Source organism: Tinamus guttatus, unplaced genomic scaffold (assembly GCF_059628265.1).
Source record: "Tinamus guttatus ecotype Peru unplaced genomic scaffold, ASM5962826v1 Tinamus_guttatus_pri_ptg000364l, whole genome shotgun sequence".
In the NCBI taxonomy this organism is placed as follows: domain Eukaryota; kingdom Metazoa; phylum Chordata; class Aves; order Tinamiformes; family Tinamidae; genus Tinamus; species Tinamus guttatus.
The window spans coordinates 1,504,271-1,528,933 of NW_028288898.1; the positions used below are offsets into that span (position 1 = coordinate 1,504,271).

General features: G+C 36.6%; 1 protein-coding gene across 3 annotated transcripts in view; it reads left to right on the forward strand.

Moving 5' to 3' along the window:
* The first annotated feature begins 208 nt into the window (after positions 1-208).
* Positions 209-24,663, forward strand: part of PER2 (period circadian regulator 2) — a 31,256-nt gene continuing 6,801 nt past the window's right edge. For 2 of the 3 annotated variants that reach the window (XM_088530213.1, XM_088530215.1), the window contains exons 1-19: positions 209-282; positions 1,175-1,230; positions 2,653-2,901; positions 7,319-7,421; positions 7,805-8,274; positions 8,858-8,926; positions 12,032-12,186; positions 12,748-12,869; positions 13,826-14,027; positions 15,759-15,810; positions 17,098-17,240; positions 17,571-17,649; positions 20,428-20,534; positions 21,090-21,243; positions 21,676-21,784; positions 22,199-22,330; positions 23,351-23,447; positions 23,633-23,789; positions 23,887-24,014. In XM_088530213.1, the coding sequence (XP_088386339.1) occupies positions 7,901-8,274; positions 8,858-8,926; positions 12,032-12,186; positions 12,748-12,869; positions 13,826-14,027; positions 15,759-15,810; positions 17,098-17,240; positions 17,571-17,649; positions 20,428-20,534; positions 21,090-21,243; positions 21,676-21,784; positions 22,199-22,330; positions 23,351-23,447; positions 23,633-23,789; positions 23,887-24,014 (2,080 nt within the window). In that variant the 5' untranslated portion in view covers positions 209-282; positions 1,175-1,230; positions 2,653-2,901; positions 7,319-7,421; positions 7,805-7,900. The remainder of the gene's footprint in view (positions 283-1,174; positions 1,231-2,652; positions 2,902-7,318; positions 7,422-7,804; positions 8,275-8,857; positions 8,927-12,031; positions 12,187-12,747; positions 12,870-13,825; positions 14,028-15,758; positions 15,811-17,097; positions 17,241-17,570; positions 17,650-20,427; positions 20,535-21,089; positions 21,244-21,675; positions 21,785-22,198; positions 22,331-23,350; positions 23,448-23,632; positions 23,790-23,886; positions 24,015-24,663) is intronic. The other variant, XM_088530214.1, reaches the window with a different exon arrangement.

A 24,663-nucleotide genomic window follows, 5' to 3' on the forward strand; every position in this document is an offset into this window, starting at 1 on the left:
TATAAATATACATGTGTATATATATTATATATAGTGTGTAACTGCTCTTCATATATGTATATTATTGGCATAACTGTTGTCCATGTATATTATATCTTCTATGATTCATTCTGCATTTCATTACTAAATTGCCAAAAGAAAATCTGTTTTTCATAAATGAGTTTTTAAAGTCTTCCTTGTAGAACCATACAGATCTATTGGATTTTATTTTTCAGGAACATGTTGATGACGCTTTCTGCCTGATTTGGCCAGATCAGAATTAGAATTAGTGTGCTCATTAAGGTAGGTGTCCTACATACGGTTTTCTTAGGAAAACCATTCTAATATCAGTTCTTTCTCAGTCTGAGCTGACTTTGTTGTTGCTGCTGCTTTGGATGCTCCTCTTGAACTGTAGTCTTATCAGAATGCTGAAAGTACAAATATATTCAGGACTTCAAGAAGACCTGCTGCACAAATCATTAAGCACGTGGAAGTGATCTAGATCCTCTAATTTTAGGAAAATGGAAAAGATTTAGTGTAACATCCAATATGAAGTGTTACGTTAGTGCTGTTTGCTGCACAGTAGTCTATTAATAATTTCCAGTTTTTGTATTGTAGATATTTTGACTAATTTTGAAAAGGAAAATTCATGGTTCGATCAATTAAAGATGCTGCTGTGTTTAGGGGAGAAAAAAAAAACACTAAAATGCTATTCTTCTAACTAGTGCTATTTTAATATGTATTCAAGAACCTCAGCATGTGGCTTCAGCGCTACTGACCTATGAATGTTTTACATTCAGTGTTTGAGAAGCTGATGACAAAAAAGCTTGTTGCAATTCAGGTGGGATGTGTTCTGGATGCAAAGAAAAGGTAGGGGGAAAAATTATGCAGTCTATGATATGAAGGAAACTTACCCAAATGGTTTTATTATATGTGATCTGGTGGTGGAGCAGGAACGGGCCAAAGGCAGAAGGATAAGAGACAGAATAATATCCAGTGCTGGATAGTACTGTGATGCTCAGGGGAAGGTGAAACACTAATTGAATGTTTTGAGGGTTAATACTGAAGTGAATGATTTGTCTAAATGACCGAAGTTACAGCTACAAAGGCAGAACAGTTTAAGTTTTTAAAGCTGACATGTTGATTTGGGGTTTTTTCTTGTTTTTTTTTTTTTTTTTTTTTTTTCATACTGCAGGTATGACTTCAATTCTGTCTAGACAGTGAACTTGGCTGTGTTCCTCTAATACAGGTGTGTTCCCTAAAGCAGGTTGTTTGTTCTTTTCTAATATTTGAAGTCTGTGTTTAAAATAGATTACCTCAGTATTAAAAGAAATATCAGAAACTCAATATTCTTTCCATACTGATTAAATTAGACTTCTTTTTGTAGAAAAGCCTTGTTAAGATGCCATACATGGATTTTCTGTTGGCTTCATCCAGGGATCCATAGGGAGGATTTCTTGAGGGAAAGAACTCTCTTGTTCTTTAGGATTTGGACTAAGTCACCTGCATGTTTCCTCTGATAAATCTAATCTTCTGGTTCTATTATTTAATTTTAACTGATAAAATGAATGCTTTGACTTTTACTTAGTTTCAGATAAGTTCCTCCTGATGTAGCTTGGTCTTAGCTTCCAAGTAACTATGAAAAGGCTTATAGTGAGAATTTTAAGAAGCAATAGGAACTGTTCTCTTAATTTCTTCATTAGCTCATTAAGTAGATGAAGCCAATGTTATACCCAATTCAAGTGGTACATGGAACTACTGTGAAAGTCCTCTCCAAACCTATACTTTGTTTTTCTTTGTAAACACTTTTAATGGTTTATTACCTATGAAAATTTTGTGATAGGGCCATTAAACTAAATGGGTGCTGTGTCACATCAGTAGTAGTCAGACAAATCCTTGTGGCTAATTTCTTGTAGATCTTCTCGATTAATGCTGTCAAATTTTAAGTTCCACTATGGAACATATGACTAGCAGGGAGACGAGCTGGCATGAGGGCATTGGAAAGGTTGTCTTTAAATGAGTATTGAACTAGTGCAGAAAGCCATTTCACGTTACAGTGCATATGCTAAAATGCATACAATTTGCAAGTACCTCTGCCTAAAGCTGTTTGTAACACTCCTCATGGTCAGAAATAGAGTTTATCTTTCAAAACCTGCCTTATCAACTTATGAAATGAAAAGGTATAAGGAACTAGCCCGTACCCAGATTTGTATCGTAATCCGAGACTTGCAAAACTCTCCCTGGATTTGCAGTGTGCTACAGAATGGAACGTTGTGAATAAATTCTTCCTGAAGTCCGGCCAACGCAAATGTACTGTTAACAGCTGGTAGACACATAGCCTTTTAAATAAGGCATGTTAGCATGGGCTGGCTTCCAAAACAGTTAGCTTGGGATTCGAATGCTCTTCCAAAATTTTTTTTTTCCAAACATTCCTTGTGCGTATTCAAATGCAGTACTTTGTGTGGTAGATGGTTACATCACTCTAAGAAATTTGCCTTTTTGAACTTGTGTTTTTTTATTTTGGAACTCCTTTGTGTAGTGACGTGTTCCAATACACTTAGTATAGAAGGTTCTGTTACTTACGAGACCTTACTCTACACTAGAAGTGTTTAAAATGCTAAGTTGTTTCTGTGATTCCTTTGTTGAATGTTTAACCAATGTTTATCTGCATAGGCATGGCATAACTGAGCATCTCTGGTATCTGTTTGAAGAGGACACTGTTGGGGGGCCCAGGTATTTCTTTTATATTTTATAGTTTTAGAGGTGTCCGGACTCTGTAATGGTCAAAGATTTCCAGTAGAAGAGGATGAGACAAGAATTAAGTGCATGTGGGAGACTCTGGACCTAGGCACTTCATGCTTTTGATGCTAGCTGGGAGGGAACTTGATATACAGTTTTACCAACCTTTCTTAGGAAAAACAGGTAAGGAATATGGATAATTTTTGTGGTTCATGTTAGAAAGATGCACTCTTGTTCTGTAGAGTTTATATAAAAAATTGCTGTTGTATGTTTTATCTTAAAACTGTAATTTCAGGCGTGTACATATTCAGAACTATTTGTTGGATATAAACTGTGGGGAATTAAGTTCTTTGAAGAAAAGGGAATTTTAGCCTAAAAACATACTTTTCCTTAAATTCAAGTTTGAGTTTCTTTACTATAGACCAAAGCATCCTTCCTATGGACAGCTTTGAGAATAAGCTTGTTTCGTTACATAAAAAAGGTCGACTGCCTCTTCCCTCACTCTTTTTTTTTTTTTTTTCTCCTCACTTTTTTTGAAGTATGCAGCAGTTTAGAATAGTCCTATATTCATGAACAGCAAAATGTGAAATAAATGCTGTGAAATCTGGCTTGCATAGAACACGTGTGATGATCTATATGATGTCAATAAAATAATAATAAATGCGAGTGCGCACACACACACACACAACTTGTTTTTCATGGCTTGCAGTGCAGTGGGAAATTTTTCACAAGAGAAACCTATTCAAAAAGGCTTGCTGGAAGTTGGTGCTATGCAAGTTATTTCTTCTATAGTGAAGTCTGAAACTAGCTTTTTTTTTTTTTCTCTCCTCTCTGTTCTCCTTCCTAGAAAGTGTCCTAGTGAAGATGTTCTGTTAATTGTTTTATCTATTGCTACAAAAAAAGTGGAGTTCTCAGAGCTAGTGCTGGTGAAGTCATGCCCATGCAGATGGACAAGTCATTTTTCCATTATTAATGTTTATTTTTCAATATTTTTTTCTTACTGCGTTGCTGCCAAGCATTTAATTATTGTCTAATTGCACTGGCAGAATGCATTCATTGTAGATGTTAATTTTCAATTTTCTCTAAAATTGCATGATACAACTAAATCCCTGCTAGGTACTCGTCATACGAATGAGAAAATTTTACCACTGGCCAAGTCGTCTTTCAGAATATGCATGAAAAGTCACCTTGTCATTAAAACCTCCAATAAAGTAAAATCCTGACTATGAGAAATGTCTCCTACCAGTATTAGAAGAGTTAGTCCCTTAATGTTCGGGTGGTTGAAGCAGTTCTAAACTCCTGTATACCTCTTGCTTCATTTTTAAATAAAGTTCATATTGGTTGCAAATATAGAACCAAAGAAGTCTTCAGAGTCTTGAAATGTTTTCTTCTTGCTCAGTTCTTAAGTTGGTTTATCTGATGCTAGGTTTTAATTTTCATCTTTTAGATGTTAATGCTAGGTATGAAGTTTGTTTCATGAAATGAAATCTGAAAAAAAATCTGTTCTTTGCATGTAACCATGCAGGCTCATGCTGAGATCAGCTTTGTAAGTGCCATATTTTCCAAAGGAACTTCCCTTCTTGGTGTTTTACAGTCTCACCTGAATTCTTAGGAGGGTTTCCCAGAAGCGGAAATCCATTATTTCCTCGGGGATTGTCCATTTGTCTTCTGGGACTGTTAAATCTAAAGCTGTTTCTGCTCTAGATAAGGAGTTTCTCTGGCTAATGTGTAGGCAGATGATGCTTTGTGCTTGTCTAGCCTGGCAATATTAATGTCTAAATTATCGCTCAGTGGAAGTTTTGCCTTTTTGTACTCTGTTGCAGGGTATTGATAGATCCAGACTGAGAGTGACTTTGAGAGGTTTGTTCTGCCAGGAATTGTAGGCTGCTTTGTGCACCAATTACCTTAAAATTGAGCCTAACTTGTGCCAATTTCAGATTGAAAACAAATATTTATTTACATAATCAGAAGGAAAATATACTTTATAGCTTAGAAAATTATAGCAGAAAGAAAACACTGGATTGAACTTCCTTGTCTCAAGATCAAACCTAAAAACACTTGCACTGTTTCCTCGAGGCAAGCTCTGCTTCCCTGGTGAGCTTAGTTCGGGATGCAGTTAACATCCTGAAACTGCAGTAGCAGCAGAGGAAAGTGTACTCTTGTTTTTTCATTCTTGTTTGGTTATTTACTTGGAACGTATTCAAGCATATAAGTGGAATGGATATGTGCAATTTATTATGGCCTTTTGACTGAGATGAGTTACAATATTAATTAATCTCTTTGGGATGACTGATCCTCTGTATTACTGAAATGTTAGCATGGTGCTTGACTGTGCATGCAGATGATTCACTTAAGATATTCTTCTGTCTGAAAGTAAATTCTAGCCAGATGCACCAGTTGGTTCTTATCTAAAATTGCAGGCACAGAGCACAACAAAAGATAATTGCCTGTCTGTTCTCTTCTCATAGTTGTTCTCATCTCTTGGAGAATTTTTCCAAACTTATGTCATATATTATTGTTGATGCATCCCACACACACTATCCCAAGTGTATGTTTGTTTTGTATTATTCTTCTTAAATATGAAGTTATATCAGATTTTGTTTTGGATAAACTTCTCTTCCTTCTTTTCCTTTCTTCTTCCACATTGAACTCCCCACCTTTCTGTATGTTCTTTTGCTTGTTCTTCAGTGGGACTTTTTTTAAAGTTTTTTTATTTTTTTTTATTGGTGCTTTAGGATGTTGCAATCAAAGATGACTGCATTTAAATATAGTTTCTCTCGCACATTCTGTTCCCAGCTGACTATGGACATAATTAACGTCCGCCTTGTTTGAGAGATTTCAGTACTGTCAGTGAATGCATCAAGCTCTTCCCCATAAGCTCTTGGAAGTCCGTGTTAATTTGTTGATGTTCTTTCCTCCTGGTTCTTCCTGTTTTCCTTGATCTGACATGTGCTATTGGCCCTGAGGTGTTTCAGATTTTTAAACAGATTTAACTTGTGGTGACATAAATCTTAGATAAGAGTATCATTTCACCTGTACAAGTTAGGGCAACTTTAATAAAAGATGCCTTTTAAAAAGAAGGCTAAACTTAACCTGTTCTCCGTTACAGGGATATGCATTTCATTTCTGGGTTTATTGGAGCCCTGGGCTCCAAATTGTCTCCCTGTAACGTAGGTAGGAACCATGTGGAGACTTGTGGGCAAACCTGCAGAAGCTCTGGTATGTAGCCAGTTAGAGGCAGCAGTAACACAGTGTGTTTCCTGATGTAAACACTTCTGCCAAATGGGAAAAGAGAAAAATCATGATACCATCCCTAGACCAGTACCCATTTCTTTATCAGCTGGTGATTCTTTTCACTAAAGTTACTGAACATTTTACAAATATATATATATATATATATATATATATATATGTCTTGACAATGGTTATCTTCCACCTAAGGAAGTACTATTGAAATAATGCTGAACTAGCCCTTACCTTGAGAACAGAATATAGTGCAAGAGATGTTGGATTTCATCTCAAATTCAGATGGTGCCTTTGCAGTCTTCTTTCAAAGGCTTCATTTTAATCATGGTGTAATCTGTGCAATTTTGTGGGTGCAGCAGTTACTTGAACAAAATACTTCCCTGCAAACAGGGAAGGTAAAAGGCCATCCCTTTGCTAGCTGGGTAGGTTGCTGCAGGACTTGCCAAGTGCTCTGTAGCCTTAGCTCTCTCTGAGAATTAGTAATATAGCTGATGCTCGAGATGTGGCTTCTAGAGTGATTTCAGTCTTTAAACTGTATAAATGCCCTTACTTAGGCAGTAGTTGAACTAAGAGAGTTTACTTGACTGGAATGGACTGACATTTAATAAAATGCTCTTTATCTGTGCAGTAACAGGTTTTTCCTCGTGTATTCTTCATGTAGTTATTTCCCCAGTGCCATTTTCCGCTTTGATTTTTGTTTTGAACCCCGTTATGTTTCAAGTTACTGGCAGAGAAAGCTAGTTGTTGCTATTCTGGCCTTGTGCTTTCTGCCCTTGCTGTGCAAGGGCTACAAAACTGCTAGCACCATGGGTACCACTGACCAGCAGCAGCTCCATTCACAGGCTCAATGTGTGAGGCTTATCTCCTAGAAATAACCCAGATCAACTGTCACTATTCCAATTATCTGATGAGTTAGGTGAGTTATCCTTCAGATGGATTGTCTGATGGTCAGATGAGTTATCTGGCCTGGTTTAATCATTTGCCATCAGAGTAGATGCCATTGCAAAATGCTACTGGAGTTTCATCTGAGAGAAAATATTCTTCTATTGCAGGTTCTAGATTATGTAATTTCTAAGACAAAAATGGTTTCCTTAGTCCGTGGCTGGGAACTGTTAGAGGTACTAAGGTGCAATTTACTGCCTGTATCCTCGATGTGAATAGAAGCAGAAGTGAAATGTTGATATGTTTTACTTCCCTGAAAATATGTGATTTTTTGAGGGGGGGATTGATTTAAAAAAAAAAAAAACTCACTGTAATGGGATACTTGTAAATAATATTAAGAACATGTATTTACCTATAGTAATAGTTTAAATAAATGTCACTAAACTATACTTCATCTTTCAACTTAAAACAGATATCTCGCATATTACTTTGGCCAGAGGAAGAGATGAGCAATTCTTTCTTCTGAAAAGTTCAAAAGTAAATATAAAATGTCTGGAAAAGCACCTATCAGGAAGGTAAGAAAAAAATTTCAAAGGTTTTAGGGAGAGGGAAGTAAAACCATACTGCATTTAAAATGAATGTTGAGTTAAAGCCATTTATTTATAGGCCTTTAAAAATACTGATTCTGTGTTAAATAGAGGGTTGTTGCAGCTAATATTAGCAGAACTTAGCTGCAGATTTTTTTTTGATTGCCACTTTATCCATTTCTGTGGATTTTGCTCAAAAAATAAGTACCTTTTCCATGATAGTACCTTGTTAGACTAGTGATTGTATTCAGCTTCAACTTTCCACCATTGAAATATTCCATATATGGCTATCACTGACGTTATCAGTTGATAAGAATTCTGGCTTGTCAGCAAAGGCAAAAAATAAAATCTTTCTTTCTTCCCCTCCTCAGGTTTGTGGGTCTGTGCTTCCAGGCAGATATGGACAGAACATTCTGAATATGACCTAACTTGTTCTTGCTATTGTTAGCGCTTCTAATGAGTGCTCCATGGACTGTATCCAGTTCAGGGGGTTCTACACTAGCACTGTGGAGCAAAACTCTGAACAGCAACCTGCTATCAGTGAAAATTTGTCTTCATCGCTTTCTTTAAAAGAGCAACAGAAAATGGGTGAGTATTCTGGACTTGCAAGCAACCACAGCCAGATGATCGCTGGAGATTCGGAAATTCAGGCAAAGCCTGAACAGCCTCATGAAGTTCTTCAGGAAGATATCGAAATGAGCAGTGGATCCAGTGGAAATGACTTCAGTGGGAATGACACAAATGAAAACTACTCCAGTGGACACGATTCTCATGGCCATGAATCTGATGAAAATGGCAAAGGTTCAGCAATGCTCATGGAATCTTCAGACTGTCAAAAAAGGTAGTTGCTAATTTTGGTTTTGTCACTGCACACCTTTTTCGTTTAAACCTAATATATGGATAATAACCACAATATAAAGTGTATCTTCAATTTGGAGCTTACTGTTCCTTCCACTAGTTAACTTGCGCTCTTGAATGCTGTAAAACGTGTAGTACGTTTAGTTAATAAAAAGTCTTTAGTGTTTCACAGGACAAGCTTAACTTCAGTATTTCCTCAGTATTGCTTGCTTGATTAGCCTTTTATACTTACTGTTGTAAGTATAAACTTACAACTTAGAACTTCTCACTTAGAACTTCTTTAAGTAGTAAAAATTACTGATATATTGTATGTCAGGATGCAGCTGTACTATTTTTGTCTTTTTAGTAGCTTAACGTACAGAGTAAAGATACTGTGAGAACCTTCTTAAAGACAAAAATGTACCGTCTCCAGTTACAGTTTCCATTAGCTGTGCTGGACAGAACTTTTTAAAGTGTCTTTCTCTCCCCTCAAATAGCCAGTCGTTAATGAGGAAATATACAGCTAAGAAAAATAAGTGGTATGTTAGATTTACTAATACCATTCTCTTTCTCTTTCTTTGTTCTAGTTCAAGCTCAAATGCATTTAGTCTGATAATTGCAAACTCTGAGCACAATCAATCTAGCAGTGGATGCAGGTAACTTAATATGCATTAATTTTTAATAAGCATCTTGAGATTACATATTGATTTATTTCTTTGGTAAATGTACATACTGACAAATCCTGAATAGTGGGGGTGTGTGTGTGTGTTTTTGTTGTTGTTGTTGTTTTGTTTTGTTTTTCCTGGGACCATGTTTTCTACTTCTTTTGGCCTATACCTGTATGAATGCATGAAATCCTACCCTGTTTCATTCACTTCCTATCAAATCAGTAGAATGTGCCTTGTGTGTAGGTCCTCTTGACATTAGGTTGAATTCAAGCTTTTTGTTTCTGTTCTGTGCAAGTTGTGCAGTAACCTCTGGCTTCTTACTTTAGTAACTTAGTAATTTTATTTTTGTGGTTGTTTTGGGGTATTGCTTCAGCTATACTGGCTTTTTTTGAAGGTTGTCTTGAAATATGACATGATTCAGGTGTTGGTCTGAAGCCCTTTCCTGGGGACTGAGTAGTGATTCGACATCAAAATTCAGCCACTGAGTTGGATGTGTTGTGATGTCCAGCAGCCATACCATGTGTCTCTCCTGTGTTCCCTAGGCCAGGATTCAAGCCTCCAGTTTATAAGGATAGACCAACAGCATCAGCAGGAGTACCTCTGTATGAACTCGGCTTCTGACCCTGGTAGCCTTGAGAAACCTGGTGACATTGAAGCTCAAACTTGGGCACTTCAGAATGCCCTACTAAACTTGGAAGTCAACTGCTGATCAGGAAGGAAAACTTCATCTAAGCAAACCAAGGATATCTAGCTCTAGCATATTCCTGTTAAGATTCCTATCTATGCTTGCCAGTCTGAAACTGTTTTCACCTGAGGCAGTTCCTAGAGAAGTGGTAAATTAAAATGACCTCTTTTGCTGGCCCCTTTTCACCATTTGGTGTTTGATGAACATAGTATCTGCGTGCCTTGTGGGCGCTGGGAAGAGACCTTGTTTTGTACTATATCCTTAAGTGAAAATTGAGTTCACTTTGCTTAATGTGAAGAGCAGAGTGAACATAGGTCGGTCTTAACATTCCTTTTGCAGTGATTCCATTCACAGCAAGATCTTCGGGGCCATCTTATTTCAGCTTCTTTTTGTTTTTTTAACAGCTGTCTACTCAGAAATAAATATGGCTTGAGATGGTACAGCATTTTCCCTAGCTGTCAAGCTTAGTACTAGAGAGCTACAGAGCATGATCTGGTCACCAGACAGGATGGTTAGACAGTGCTCTTTGAAGAGCTGACAAGAGTACCCTGATAAGATTTAGGTTTAACCTTTGATTCAAAGGGTATTGGGGGTTGCTTTCATTGTCACTATAATCTAGTAATGCAGTTTAATATTTATGAATACTTTTTCAGTTCATTCTCTACATAAAGCAAAATGCACATCTCCTATTTTTGTAGAATTTCCTGTTTTATATATATACTCTGCAGATAAACTTGCCCTGTAGTTGTCTACTGTGCCTGACTCTTCTGATCTTCTGAAATGCCTTCGGATGACTTATTTTTCAAGGAAGCTCATCTTCTGTATTTGCTGCCATTGTAGGATAATTTGGGAAGGCTTCTTTTCTTGCTGAGGGTTCTGACCACTTTTCTAAAGCATACCCAGAGGTTACAGAAATAGCAGTACACATAGATATTTCATAACCCTTCCCCTTTCTCTTTTCCTCTTGCCAGCATAGAGAGTTCTTCTATTAATAAGGTCCTGTCTGATTCTGTCAGGTGCAACTGTTGAGCCAGATTGTAGATGGGTCTTTCATGCAGAGGGTAAATAAAATGTTTTCCAAAGGAGCTCTACATTCTTTTCTGTTGTGCTTTGCTATTATTTCTCAGTACAGAATGATTAAGTGAATAAATCTTTCGCATAGTGTGGAATGATGTAACCAGGAATATTGGTTGTGTTTTCTGTAACACAAACCAGCATTGTCACTTTCTAAGTATTTTTTTGCTGAATATATCCAACGCCTGTCAGGTGAATTGATCTACCCAAATGAACTGATTTGCTTTTATGATTTCTCAGTAAAATGTTCATAAATCCACTTAAGCTACCAGAAGGCTGAAACTGAATACAAGGCAGTTGCCAAGACTGTTTCAGCTGTAGTCCTTAGGATAGCTCCTTGGAGTTCCAGAAGGTGTGACCATCAGGAGTTGACAGAACACCTTCCTCTTGATGAGAAAGAGCCCTCCCTCAGGAGGGTTTAGTCCTCTCTTAGCTTTTAAAATTTATTCCAGTGCAAAAGACAAGGTGACCTTTTATTTATTTATTTATTTATTTTTACCTGTTTCCTATCTACCTACTGCTCATTTTAGTCATCTTGCCACTTTTTTCACTTGACTCTTCTGCCCACCTTTTTTTTTTTTTTTTTTTTTTTTTTTTTTTGGGTCAGCATCTCTGAGTAATTGCTTGATATAACAGTAACTGTAAAGGAAGTCAATAATTTTCGTACATTGGCAGTGATTCTCGTGTAGTTTGACATTCTGCCTCAAGACAACGCTATTAAACGTGTATCTGAGAAATGCAAACACAATTTCTGTGTCCAGCCCTCTTCTCTGATCCTCTACTCTGCATACATAGTCAAGTTTCCTTACGTTATGTAATATGTTGCCTAATGTTTAACTGGGATACGTTGTTCCCAGGATTGCTCCATTTGTTCTGTTAACTTGATGCTCTCCCACTGCCATTCCCTTTTCAAGGGCCTTTCCTATGAGAACCTTCTGGAACAGGAGGTGAATACTTGAATGGACCTTCTGCTTCTCTCCTTTGAAGTCCACAAACATTTCTATGAATTTGGAAGAAGCTAAGGATTATAACACTAATAAAGGAGAGGGATGACTGTCATAGAATCCTTTGGATTCTTTGGAGCTTGGGAGTATATGCTACTGTATATACAGAGAGTACCTCATACAGTAATGCTTTAGGTGGTGCAAAATCAATTTAAATTATTGTAGGTAATTTTAGAACTACCTAAAGTTCTGAATGTTGATACTAGAAATATATAAAGTGGCTAGCTGTTTAAATTTGTGATAGACATCAGAATGTGTTTGAACTTGTATGAGGATGGGATGTCATTTCAAGCATTCAAGTGATAATTTTTTTTGTCTTTAATTTTGCAGTAGTGAGCAGTCCACTAAAGCCAAAACTCAAAAGGAATTGTTGAAAACATTACAAGAGCTGAAAGCTCATCTTCCTTCTGAAAAGAGAATCAAAGGCAAATCTAGTGTCCTAACAACACTGAAATATGCTCTTAAAAGCATTAAGCAAGTTAAAGGTAATCAAGTATGAAGCCGCTTAGATAATGCCAAGCTTGATGAAAGTAAATGTAAATAGGAGTTTGAATGTCATTGTCTGTTTAAAGCTAAGCTTATTATGCTTGAAAACCTCTCTAAAAAATATTTTTGTGTTTTCCTGCTTGTTGAGTCCATTAACTTGAGTTCCTTGGGGAGCCGGAGAAGATTTCTGTCTGTTTGGTCTTTTACTGATGTTTGTTTAATTAGAAAATTCATTTGCCAAAAAAAAAAAAATTATTTCTCCCAACCAGTCCTATAGTCCAAAATGTATTGTAATGGACAATAATGCTTGATGGGTTGTATGGAGCATATTTGGTTACAATGGAAGAATGTTACATTTGTATAGATTATTGATAAGGAAACTACACTAAGGGGGAAAAAACCCATTTGGAGCAGTATCTAGATTTCCCAACAGTCCATCCTGTCCTTGCAGTCCCTTTGCTCTCCCCCTGCCCCAATAGCCCATTTAACTGTTTCCAGGTTGTCTATGGGTGAGATTTTGAATTCTGATTATAACTAAGTTGTTTCGTGTTCTCCTATAGCCAATGAGGAGTATTACCAGTTGCTGATGATTAATGAAAGCCAGCCTTCTGGACTCAATGTGTCATCATACACGGTGGAAGAGGTCGAGAATATAACCTCAGAATACATCATGAAGAACGCGGTGAGTACGCTGACCCACGTCTGCAGTGTCTGTGTGAAATGTTCTCCGAATTTCTCAGGAATTACATTTTTTTGCAAGGTAGGAGTTGGACCCTAGCCCAATCACCTGAGGAAACCGATTTCTGAGTAGAAACTTGGAGCCCTTTGTAAGCTTTGATAGTAGCAGCTGAATCTACCCTCCTGATATTAGATTTTTCCCTGGTAGTTTGGTGGGAAAATAGTAGCCTAAACTTGTTGATCCTCTGAAATGCACCTTGTGCTGAAAGGCAGTGTGTGATACATATTAACATTCTCGCACTTAAATGCTCTGAGAGACTTTGTTGTCTTTCTTAGCTTATCCTTAAGACTAGACATTATTCTGGTATATTGAAAATATTCCAATTTGTGTTCATGTAACTGAAAAATGATCAAAGCATTTGTACCGTTATAGCTTGGGGTCCTCTTCAGTGCCATTTGTCTAGTTCTTACAGCTGGTGTAGGATCCTTGTATGATCCAGGGGTAGTGTCTTCTAGATGATCAATGTAAGCCCAGCGGTAAAATGATAGTCTGAGGTTTCACCCTCCCACTTATTTATGGATTAATCCAAAATGGTTTATCTAAATTTATGAGACTGCCTTCCATTATATATATGTGTGTGTGTATGTGTGTACATATATAGTGAATATATATATGTAATTTCTGAAGCCTCTACTTGAATGTATGAGCTTCTGAAATGAGTGAAATAATGGGGTGATGTTGGGGTTCCATAAATATAGGGAAAAAATGAAAACAAATGAAAAAACCCCTACTTTAAGCTCTCAGCAACAAAGGTTGCCTACAAGGTAAAATAAATAGGGAGTCTACTGTACAGCTAGGACTGGGGGATACTTTTGAGTCTATTTTCTTCCCTAAACAGTATGCATTAGATTAAGGATGTTTTAAACTGTCTGAATAATCTGAGATTTTTTTTCTTTAAGGATATGTTTGCTGTAGCTGTGTCCTTGATTACTGGGAAAATCTTGTATATCTCTGATCAAGCTGCTTCTATTCTCCGCTGTAAGAGAGGTTATTTTAAAAATGCCAAATTTGTGGAGTTCCTGGCGCCTCAGGATGTCAGCGTGTTCTACACCTCCACTACGCCATATAGATTGCCATCGTGGAATATTTGCAATAGAGCTGGTGAGTGGTTTCAGTTTCAGATAATTCTCCTAACTTTCTTCCAGTTCTGCGGATGTAAATATTTAAACTGTGGCAGGACATGGGGGATATATATATATATATATATATATATATATATATATATATATATATATATGTTTTTTTGGATGTCCTGCCATCCTTCTCTGACACTTCTTGGAGGTATAATACACCTGTGTGATTAGGACAACTCTGAAGGATTCCGGGTGTATAGTGTGCTTGTATGAATTAGCAAGGCTTGTTTGGTGGCTAGAAATCTTCTAAAGGATGTTATTTAGTTCAGGGCCCTCTTTGATCCAGTTGATGAATGGAAACAAAGTAGATATTTACACTGAATAGTGAGTTTGTTTTCCCCTTTTTTGTTGTAGTCAAATGACCATAGACCTTTAAAACTTCATTTCTTGAAATATAATGAGGATAATACTCAATGTTCTTAAATTATTGATTATATTCAAATTATAATTATAGCTTGCATACAGGATACTTGATTGCAGTGAAGAAACATGTACTTAACCCTGCAGCTTATTAAACTAGTGTAATTGTATCTCTGTTCTTTTAGTTTTAAAAAAATGCTGTTAAGCAAATTAGTAGTAAAACATCGCAGTTATTTTTGGGCACTTCATATTTGTTTGGGGGAAGATTGTTTTATTAGTGTAGTTGCAGCTTTTAGAAACGGAAAAAAATCTGCCAATTTTTAAGCAAACATTAAAATACATGGTCTGCTATAAATGTTTGAAATTCTCATCCTTTGTTTACCAAGTCTGTAAAGTTAAGCCTTGTGTGGGTCTTGTTTAATTTGAGAACACTACCAACAAAAATGTATATCAAGTGTTTCTGATATTAAACAGCCTTACAATCATATAGGCTAGCAGACACACAGAGGTGTCTAGTCCAACCTCCAATTTGAAGCAATCTTGATGCTGAATTTAGACCATATGGTGCCAGTTAGTCATTTGTTGTGGATGCTGTTTGATTGCGTGTGTGTGTGTTTTTTTTTTTTTTTTCTGAAACAAATATTTGTCCCATTTATGCATAACTTCAAATTTCTAAAATGAAGCTAGCAGAACTGCAGTACCTCATCCTGTGTATTGGCTAAAATGAATGTAATATTTACAGATATTACACACTTGGGCCTTTTGGAGCTGTTAAAGACTGGAGCTTGCCTTAAAAAGCAGTCTGCAAAGTCTCCCCTTGAAAAGGAGGGAAAGGAGTTTAAAAGATGGGGGAAGCCTTGATGAAAAGGTGCTGCCGGGCTTGATAAGTGGATTTGATCTAGCTGTCCTAGTGCCCCTTTAGGAAAGAGACTCAGCTGTGGTTCTTGACTAATCTAATATTTTAGGTCAACGCTATAAATTATAGCAGAAAATCTAATGGGTAAACAGCTCAAGCTAGAGCACTGTTTAGGAGTGGTTTTGGCAGAAGGCTTAATAAGCAAGCAGCTGTGATTCTCACGCTAAGCTTCAGTGTCCACATGGTATGCAAGTTTAGTTGCCTATAAAGTATATATTTTTTTAGCAAGTTATTTACTGCAAAATCTACATGTATAAAGAAATTTTTCACTGAGTTGTGTTTTGAAAAGGAAGGCTTTGGGGCTCGTGAAAGATTGTAAAGAATTTGGTCTTTTTGTTGTTGTTCTGATGGAGACGAAATGTCTTAAACATGGTGATCTTATAATCATTTTGTAACTTGTTATGCAATATTTAATATTTCTAGAGTCTTCCACCCAGGACTGCATGGAAGAGAAGTCTTTCTTCTGTCGCATCAGGTAAGATGATAGGATTATGATGAGTTTTAATATTACATTATGAAACTGTTCAATACAGAAGTATTTCACTTAAGTTTCATACTTTTCTATACTATGAATAAAAGATGAAACGTATGTCATGCTCTGTAGTTATTTAACTTGTAGACACTGCAGAGAACTGCAGGACACTTTCAGGAAGCTGCCTCTTAGAAGTTAATCAGTTTAAATGTTGACTTTTGCACAACAAATGAGGCTAACACAGTATCTCCTATGGCTGTGGAAGTCTTCAGCCCGTGTTAGTTGTACTGCTGTGTTTAGCACCTCACACAATCTTTCTTTCTACAAGACTAAGGGCAAATCTCAAATTTATCTCAAGTGTTCAGTGAAGAAATGTATTTGAGGGTAGCTTGATTTGTGTTTTCCTCAGCCGCTAGGTACTGCAGTTGTGTTTTTATTTTTCTTTCTCCTTTTCCTGTCTTCCCTCCCTTCCATTGCTTTATTTGGGAGACGCTAGCAACTTATTCTTTCTTCTGCTTTTCTTTTACAATTTAATTTCTTACAGCCTGTTGCCACTCCAGTAGCAATTTCAGAAAGGAGAAGTTGTGGCTCCTATTATTCTGGAGTAAATAAATACCATTAAAGTCTGAGTATTTTTTTAAAGGAATTTGAGATTGCCAGAACTGGATTGAATGAATGCCCTGTAAAAATACTGCAGGTGGTGGTGTTTACTAGAGCAAAAAGCAACTACATGGGTTGCAAAAGCTATGCTTGTGTAAAAGGTACTACACCTGGAACTTTTTTTTTCTAGTGCCTATCTAAATGGCTGGTATTTTCATTACTATGATTCAGATTCATATTAAGCAGACAACTATGATAATATGTATGAACTTCTAGGTCTTTTTTCTTTTTAGATCAGAATAAATATTGAGTAAAGGTTTTTGTGTACTGAGATATGTTGTAGTTATAAAGTATAACTGACTTAATGGCTGCCTTTGTGGATGAGAATTGATATGAAAGTGGGTGGGTGTCATCTTTTTTCCTTGTCTTTCATAAAATGTAGCATTTAAAGCATATATGGATTTTTGTCCTTTCTACTGTCCAAAATAAAATGTGATCTCTATTGCAGTTGGTATGCCAATGATGCCATGGGAATTAGATCATACTCTACAGACAGGAAATCAGAACTCTAAGTTCTTGGTCACTCCTTTTAGGAGCCATCCTTCAGCCTTGTCATTTACAATAGATTCATTTTATGCTAAACAAAGTTTTAATGTATCTGTTGAAATAATAAATCAATCTATTTAACAGTGCAGGGAAGGAGCGTGAGAATGAGATTTGCTATCACCCGTTTCGGATGACTCCGTACCTTATCAAAGTGCAAGACCCGGAGATAGCAGAGGACCAGCTTTGCTGTGTGCTGCTGGCAGAAAAAGTGCACTCTGGTTATGAAGGTAAATTCTTCAGCATACAAAGACTAGTTTGGTTTCGTGAAAATAAAAACTCGACAGGAATATGTATGCAATGCAACGCAGCTTGATTTCAGCCCAAGATAGCCAACTGTGTGAGTTGCTGTCACTGATCTTTAATGTTGCGAATGGGGAAGTTAATTGGTGCTGTTCCCTGCCCTTGCTGAGAGGGCTGGAGCTAGCAAGCTGCTTTTGTACATGCTTTTTGACAGACAGATTTTGAGATTATACTCAGCATTTAAATGGAAGCATGTGCCTTAAATGATTCTCTTTATGCAAAAGTTCATTATTAATCTATTTTTATTTTTCTCTCAGCACCCAGAATTCCTCCTGACAAAAGAATTTTTACAACTACACATACACCAACCTGTTTGTTTCAAGATGTAGATGAAAGGTAAATTATTAGAAATACTGTTTCCTAAATTACTGATGAACAAGCTATCAAGTGTCCTCTGCAGGATCTAGTTAAGATCTAGGTTGCTAAAAATTTTTGGTGTTAGTGAAGAGAATTTAACACACAAAAAACCTCTTCCAATTTCACTAAGCATGAAAATAGATGTGCTGTGGTCTTTATATGGAAAGCTGTTTGCCTTTTAAAAACTTGTTTTTCGGTTTTCCTTACGTCTGAGATAACTTTGGGCATAAATTCCATGAATGAGCCCCACAGGCAGGAAAATTCCTGTACCAACAAACTTCTTATAAGTTTATCCTGATTTTTAGCAACCCATAAGCTGCAGTCATTTTCTCCTGCCCACCCAGATATGGCTAGAGATGTGAGAATGTTTGTTTATTTTACTGCAACATTAATTGCATTGATAAATGGATTATCTTTTGTGTTCTGAGTTGAAACTACTGTGTTCATAGTTTTAGTTGGTGTCATATCCAAAAACGGGTGGTCAGGACCATAAGTATAACGTCAACATGTGTGTGTTTCTGTTCATTTATTTTGTTTTGCTTAAACAAGAGTTGCAAGAAGTAGCTCTTAGAGATTGCAGTGGAAGAGCACAATACAATGGCTAATCAGCACGAGCAAGTGTCAGCGTCAAGGTGAACATGTACAGCTATTTTTGTCTGCCTTGTACAGACACTGTGGTTTAGTGTGCAGAGAAGACAGTGTAATGCTGACTTTTTTTTTCTGTGATGTATATAGTTTACAGCTAAAGCTGTGTTTACAGAAGAGCTATTTAGTCAATGAGAAATCCCTTCTCTGTGGCTGTCACTGTGGGAACATCTTGCATATTAGTCTGGTGTCAGTGCTGAGTCTCACATGTCTTTACACATTCACCATCAGTGAGGGTCCATGACACCTCAGTCTGAGGGGAGGACCTTGCTTTCTGTCTTCTCAACCTGTGCGGGTGATTTTTATTTTTCATTATTTAACTCCTGAGAGTATTAGTGTCCAGATAACCATTTATAAAGATATGTGTATGGAGCTGCTTATTGTTCTCAAGCTATAATACTACTACAGTAAGTTCTCTGAGAAACCTGAGCCTAGAATTTGGAAATATACAGTGGAATACCTGCTGGCTAGTGTGAATTAATAATGTAACTCTGAAACTGTTACTAGATTGGCACAAAAAGGTTTGTACTGTGATCAGTGTGTGTCTGGAGGTTGCAAAAATGTTTATTGGTCTTACTGCTGGAAATGGATCTTTGCATTCAATGTGCTCTGTACAAGTAAATATTTTCCTTAAATTCTATCTTCAGAATTTGATATTGGTGGGTATAACATCTTTTTCTTTCTCTTTTAAAGAACTTGTGTATAGCTCACAATAGAGAAATCTTAATGGAGGAAATGGAAGTAGTTTCCTGGCATTTTAATTTGCAATAAGAACATAAGGAGAGTTCTTATTGCATGCTGTTTTGACTCTTTAAATGACATTTTATCAAACACAAGACAAACTTGTTGCCTGACCTCATCAGCCATTCTCTTACCATATGTGCATTTGCATTCATGAAACAAATTTATTACTTCAACTCTGAATTATTTTTCAAGTTATTCATCATGAGGAAGCATAATGATGAGCTACTGCTTCTAGTAGATAATAAATTATGTATTCTCAAATAGACTGTTGTATGATCACAGAAGAGCTGGTTGGAAAGGACAGCTGGGAGCCTCTGCTCCAATCTCATTCTTTAAGCGTGTCTGTTGTCCAGGTTTTTGTTAGCCCAGCTGGACAAGGTCTGAAAATCTCCATGGACAGAGATGAGCACAATGGGTGTTTTCCAAAAAGCAGGAAGCAAAGGAAAAGAGCAGTGCAAAACAAAAAGAAGCGGGGGGGGGGGGGAGTTCAAAGAGTAAAAAATATTTTATCTATTCTACCTGACTTCTGTTAGGATTACCACAAAGTTGCAAGAAGTGGAAGAAAACAGATTTTTTTTTTTTTATATGGAGTTTAAGCACATTTATGGGCAGCATTTTTAAATGTGTTTCAAGATTGTGTGATTTGGTACAATTTAATACTTGGTCAAAATAGGTTTTTGGAGGTTAGCTGTCAGGGTAAGAGGCCATCTGACATTAGCGAATGCTCACTCTTTTTTATGCTTTTTGCGTACTTAAGGTTAAACGATCTAATTGGTCGATAAAAACAGTTTCATGTTACTGGTAACATGTAGGAAACTATCAACATGATTTAAATCTCTGAATATTTTAATTAAGAAGTTTCTTTTCTTGCAACTCCTTTGAGATAAACTCCTAACCTGCCTATGAGTTTTCTTGAGCCTTAGCCAACTATGCTGTTGGTTCTGCTATAGTAATTCTGTGTGATCCTTATCCCCTGGCTTGCAGCCCATACGTTGGGGGTACTACTTACTTGCATGAGAATTTTATGAGATTAAACTTTACTAATGCGCTTTCAAAATTAGGGTAAGCATCCTCCAGAGCAGGGCAGCATGGAAAAGACTGGAGAAATGCTGTGACCAACTCCTTGACTTGGTCTGAACACATATGAAACGATTTGAAAGAGCCTTGCTCAAAGAGCACTTCTGCTATTAATCTAGCACTGTTGTATGCCACATTTTTCTTTGTTAATAAAGAAAAAAAGTAGTGAAGAAGACTTGAAATGGAGATCTCTTTAAAAAATAAATGTACACTTAATGTGTGTGTGTGTGTATATATATATTTATATATATATATTTATATATATATTGTTGTTTGTTTTAATCTCCCCAGAGCGGTACCTCTGTTGGGATACCTACCTCAGGACTTAATAGGAACGCCAGTCTTGGTGCATCTTCACCCGAATGACAGACCCTTAATGCTAGCAATTCACAAAAAAAGTAAGTCAATTTTTATTGTCTTAAGTATTGTTTATTTCTAAGAATTAATAGTATTGATTAAAAACATTTTCTGGGGTGGAGGTAATAATTAATACTGAGCCTGACTCTTCTGGCAAGTAAAGCAATGGTGAAATACTCCTTAACTCTACAGCTTGTTCCTTATTGCAAACTCATGAAAATGAAGAATGATTCAATTTGAGATTTGATATGAAAGATAAATGACTGCTGTAAATAATGACAATACAAGAATACCTCATACTTTAAGAAAACTGTCCTGAGAATGTAATGATAAGCATTATCTCAATGGTAGCGTTTCTAGGTTCATAGGTAGTATGGCAGAGAAAACATGAGACATCCTGGCAATGCTGACTTATTAACCTGTCTTCAGTCGTCTTTCCTTGGCTTGCTGTGTTGTGCTGTTAATTCGCTGGCATAGTCTAGGATATTATGAAAGTCCCTTTAGCCTGGTAGATGTCACTGTAAAATCATAAATTGCTAAGTGTTTTTTTTTGGCCGACAGATACTAAACTGCTTTCTTTTAATCACTTATTACAGTACTTCAGTATGGAGGACAACCTTTTGACTATTCACCAATTAGGTTTTGCACTAGAAATGGAGATTATATAACTATGGACACTAGCTGGTCCAGTTTCATCAATCCTTGGAGTCGAAAAGTTTCATTTATCATTGGAAGACACAAAGTTCGGACGTAAGTCTATAAATTACTAGAATTTTGTATCTTTTTCCCTAAGCTTACCCAATAGTCCTTAACTGAGACTACAAGAGGTTTATAGGAAGAAATCACAAATTCAAATTGCTGCCTCTTATTTCTGTATTTGGGTTTCATGGTTGCAAGTGTGTATTATAAGGTATTAACTGCTTTAAGAAGAAACTTGAAGTACTGCAAGTTTTGACAATATTGTCAAGAATTTCCTCAGAACAGAAATGGGGCTCCAAGTGAGCAAGGATATGTATCTTAGCAGATAGCAACTTTCCCAATTTGCAACAGAGTAAGATTTAACAGAGTAAGAATAAGGTTGTGTTTATTTACAATGTATTTGGTAATAAACTGAAATCGTGATTTCTTTGTTACTGAAGTACATGCTTTTGTAACTGGTGGGGATATGTTTGTTTTATGCAGGGGTCCTTTAAATGAAGATGTCTTTGCTGCTCCCAACTATACAGAGGATAGAATCCTTCATCCCAGTGTTCAGGAAATCACTGAGCAAATATATCGGCTATTACTGCAGGTACAGAACATGTTTTCATGTTCCCCTTTTAATCCTCCACTGAAGGAAGAGCATTTGTCTTTAGGTGCTGTTTTAAAAATCTATCACTCTACTGGGTAAAAAAAAAAAAAAAAAAAATCTAGCACTATAGATTAAATCCCAGCACAGTGGTAGATTTTTAGAGTTTCATTCCTGGAAATAATTCTCTCTCCTGGTTATTGGATGTGATTTACTGAGCTATCTTAAAAGCTGTATATGATGTTTTAAGTGATTTTTTTATGCCTCTATGAAGACAGTAAAAAAAAAAAAATCCTTATGTTGTCTTATTAGCAGTTTCCTTATTCCAATTTTATTTGAAGCTGGCGTGCAAAGGAGTGTGTTTGTGTGTATGATTGTGTGCGTACATAATGTATAACACGTTGTTGCTGTTAACAGCCCGTACACAACAGTGGATCCAGTGGCTATGGAAGTTTGGGTAGCAATGGCTCACACGAGCACTTAATGAGTGTGGCATCATCCAGTGACAGCACAGGAAATAACAATGAAGATGCTCATAAGGATAAACCAGTAGGTGTTTGAGTTTTTCTTATTCAAGTATTTGGTCGTCACAAAAAATAATAAAAGCTTTTTAAAATGTTTGATTATTTTTCAGTTTAACATAACTGAAAATTTAGTATTACTGTAGATCAGACAATCCCTACATCTGATTGGTAGCAAGATGTAACTTTTTGTTTTATTGCATAGTCAAAGTAAACAAGAGACAGACAGTAGTGTGCTGAATGTTAATGCGGTCAAAGAAGCTGCACTGTCTTCTAACATCTCTACTCTTAGAATTGGGTTACTTTGCCTAGTTTTTGTTGTAGCCCTGTAGAGCTGAGTTTAATTTCTGAAAGTCAGTATTTTCCTCTACTCTTTTCTAAGGAAAGGAAAGGAACATGAGCTATGTCAGAGCTCATAGGCAAAATCCCCCAAGCCTGAGCTTTGTGTTTGTGCGTGGCAGACTGGCTCACTTGCCCAGGTGGTTGCTTTCCTGCTTTGAGTCTTGGATGGATGAAGTCTCTGGGTGTTTTAACAGATACGTGTTTAAATTTTAGAATTATATAGACAAAAAAGGCTCAAGGAGGTCTTGTTTTTGAGAGACAGGCACGAGCCTTTAGTTCTTCACTATATCTACAGATAATGAAGACTGTTGTAGTAAAGCATAGTTCAACAGCATCCTGGCAGTGCTTGCTTAAACTCTCAGCAGGAAAAGTTCAGTTTTAGCAGTAATACTTTGTTTACTCTGGTTTATATTGTTTTGTTCTCTGAACTCTTATTGATAGGAAAGCATGAAAACTTAAAGATGCATTACTGAAGTCGTTCTAAACAAAATATTAAATTAAAGAAGCCAAATTTTAAGTTTCTTCTCTTTCTAGTTCCCAATATTCTGCTGATAGACCATAAAACTATATATATGAGGACTGCCACGATCAGAGTAACTTTTACACAGCTGTTAGCTAACACTGGGTAAAGCTTATGAAGAAGTCAATATGCCTGACATCTGAGGACAGATTTTCCTAATAATTATTTCTGATGGTCTTTTTTCAGGAGACTTCTCAAGGTGCCCGTAAGGTCAAAAATAAGGGACAACATATCTTCACTGACAGTAAAGCAAAACTGGAACAGAAAAGAGAGCCTTTTGCAGGTAAGACATTAGTATTAGCTTAAGACATCTTGCTGTACTGAGCCCAACTTTTGATCTGTTAAATAGATATGAATCTCAAAATCTACTGTTTTACTATTGCTTTTAGGATTTTGCAAGGATTAATACACAATAACAGTATATTTTCCTTTTTTTTCTTTTTTTTTTTCTTTTTTCTTTTTAAATAGAAAAACAAAGCGGTCCTGGAGGTGGTGTTAAAGATGTGACGGGAAAGGATACTACAGTCTCAGCTGCTCCTAAAAATGTGGGTACTGAGGAGCTAGCTTGGAAGGAACAGCCTGTATATTCTTATCAACAGATTAGCTGTTTGGACAGTGTCATCAGGTAAGCAACTACTTTATATAACTGCTCTTGACCTCTAGACTGAAGAGATATCAATTAGCTATTGCATCTCTAATTTTGCTAACTCTTCATGTTTTAGGTATTTGGAGAGTTGTAACGTGCCTGGTACCTCAAAGAGAAAATGTGAACCTTCATCGAATGTTGCATCACTGAATGCTGGTGTTCATGAACCAAAAACAGCTGACAATACTATACAACCCTTGGGAGGTCTGTCTGTGATACTATGTTTTTTTTTTCTTTTTTTAATTATTCGGCTGCGTGCTACAATATGCCTTTGCAAGAATTCCCCAAAATAAAATACTGAATAGGTGCAATTGGTGATTGTTTTATAATGTACAGAGGCAAACTTGAGGTCTGAATTACACCAAGTCTTCCTTCCTCAGAAGAAGAAATGCTCTGATGCTATTTTGTGAGGCACTGGTGTGGCGTCTGCTGAGTTATTGACTATGGCCTTCAATTGAATGGTCCTAAATAGGCAGATGCTCAGAACAAAACTGTTGGGATAACCACTTAATGAGATTAGTGTACAACAAGCTTGGAGCTAGGAGGTCTTAGGCTTAGGATATAGAAGCTTTTTTTCTGAAATTGTGCCATCAAAGGAGGAGAAAACTGAGGAAAGGGCCGGGAGTTTTTCTTTAAACCATCTACTTTGGCTTTGCCTGAGATTAGCGGACCAGCTGTGATGGCCCAGGAATTGTTTCGTTCCGAAGGTGTTTCTGGTCAAATGCACAAAGTCGAGTAAAAAGTTTACTTCCTGTCTTGCCAACAACAGTTTAGCCTCTACAATCCTAGCAACATATTACTTTGATTTGCTCATATTTACCTTTAGTAAATTATGATCTATTATAATCTTTTT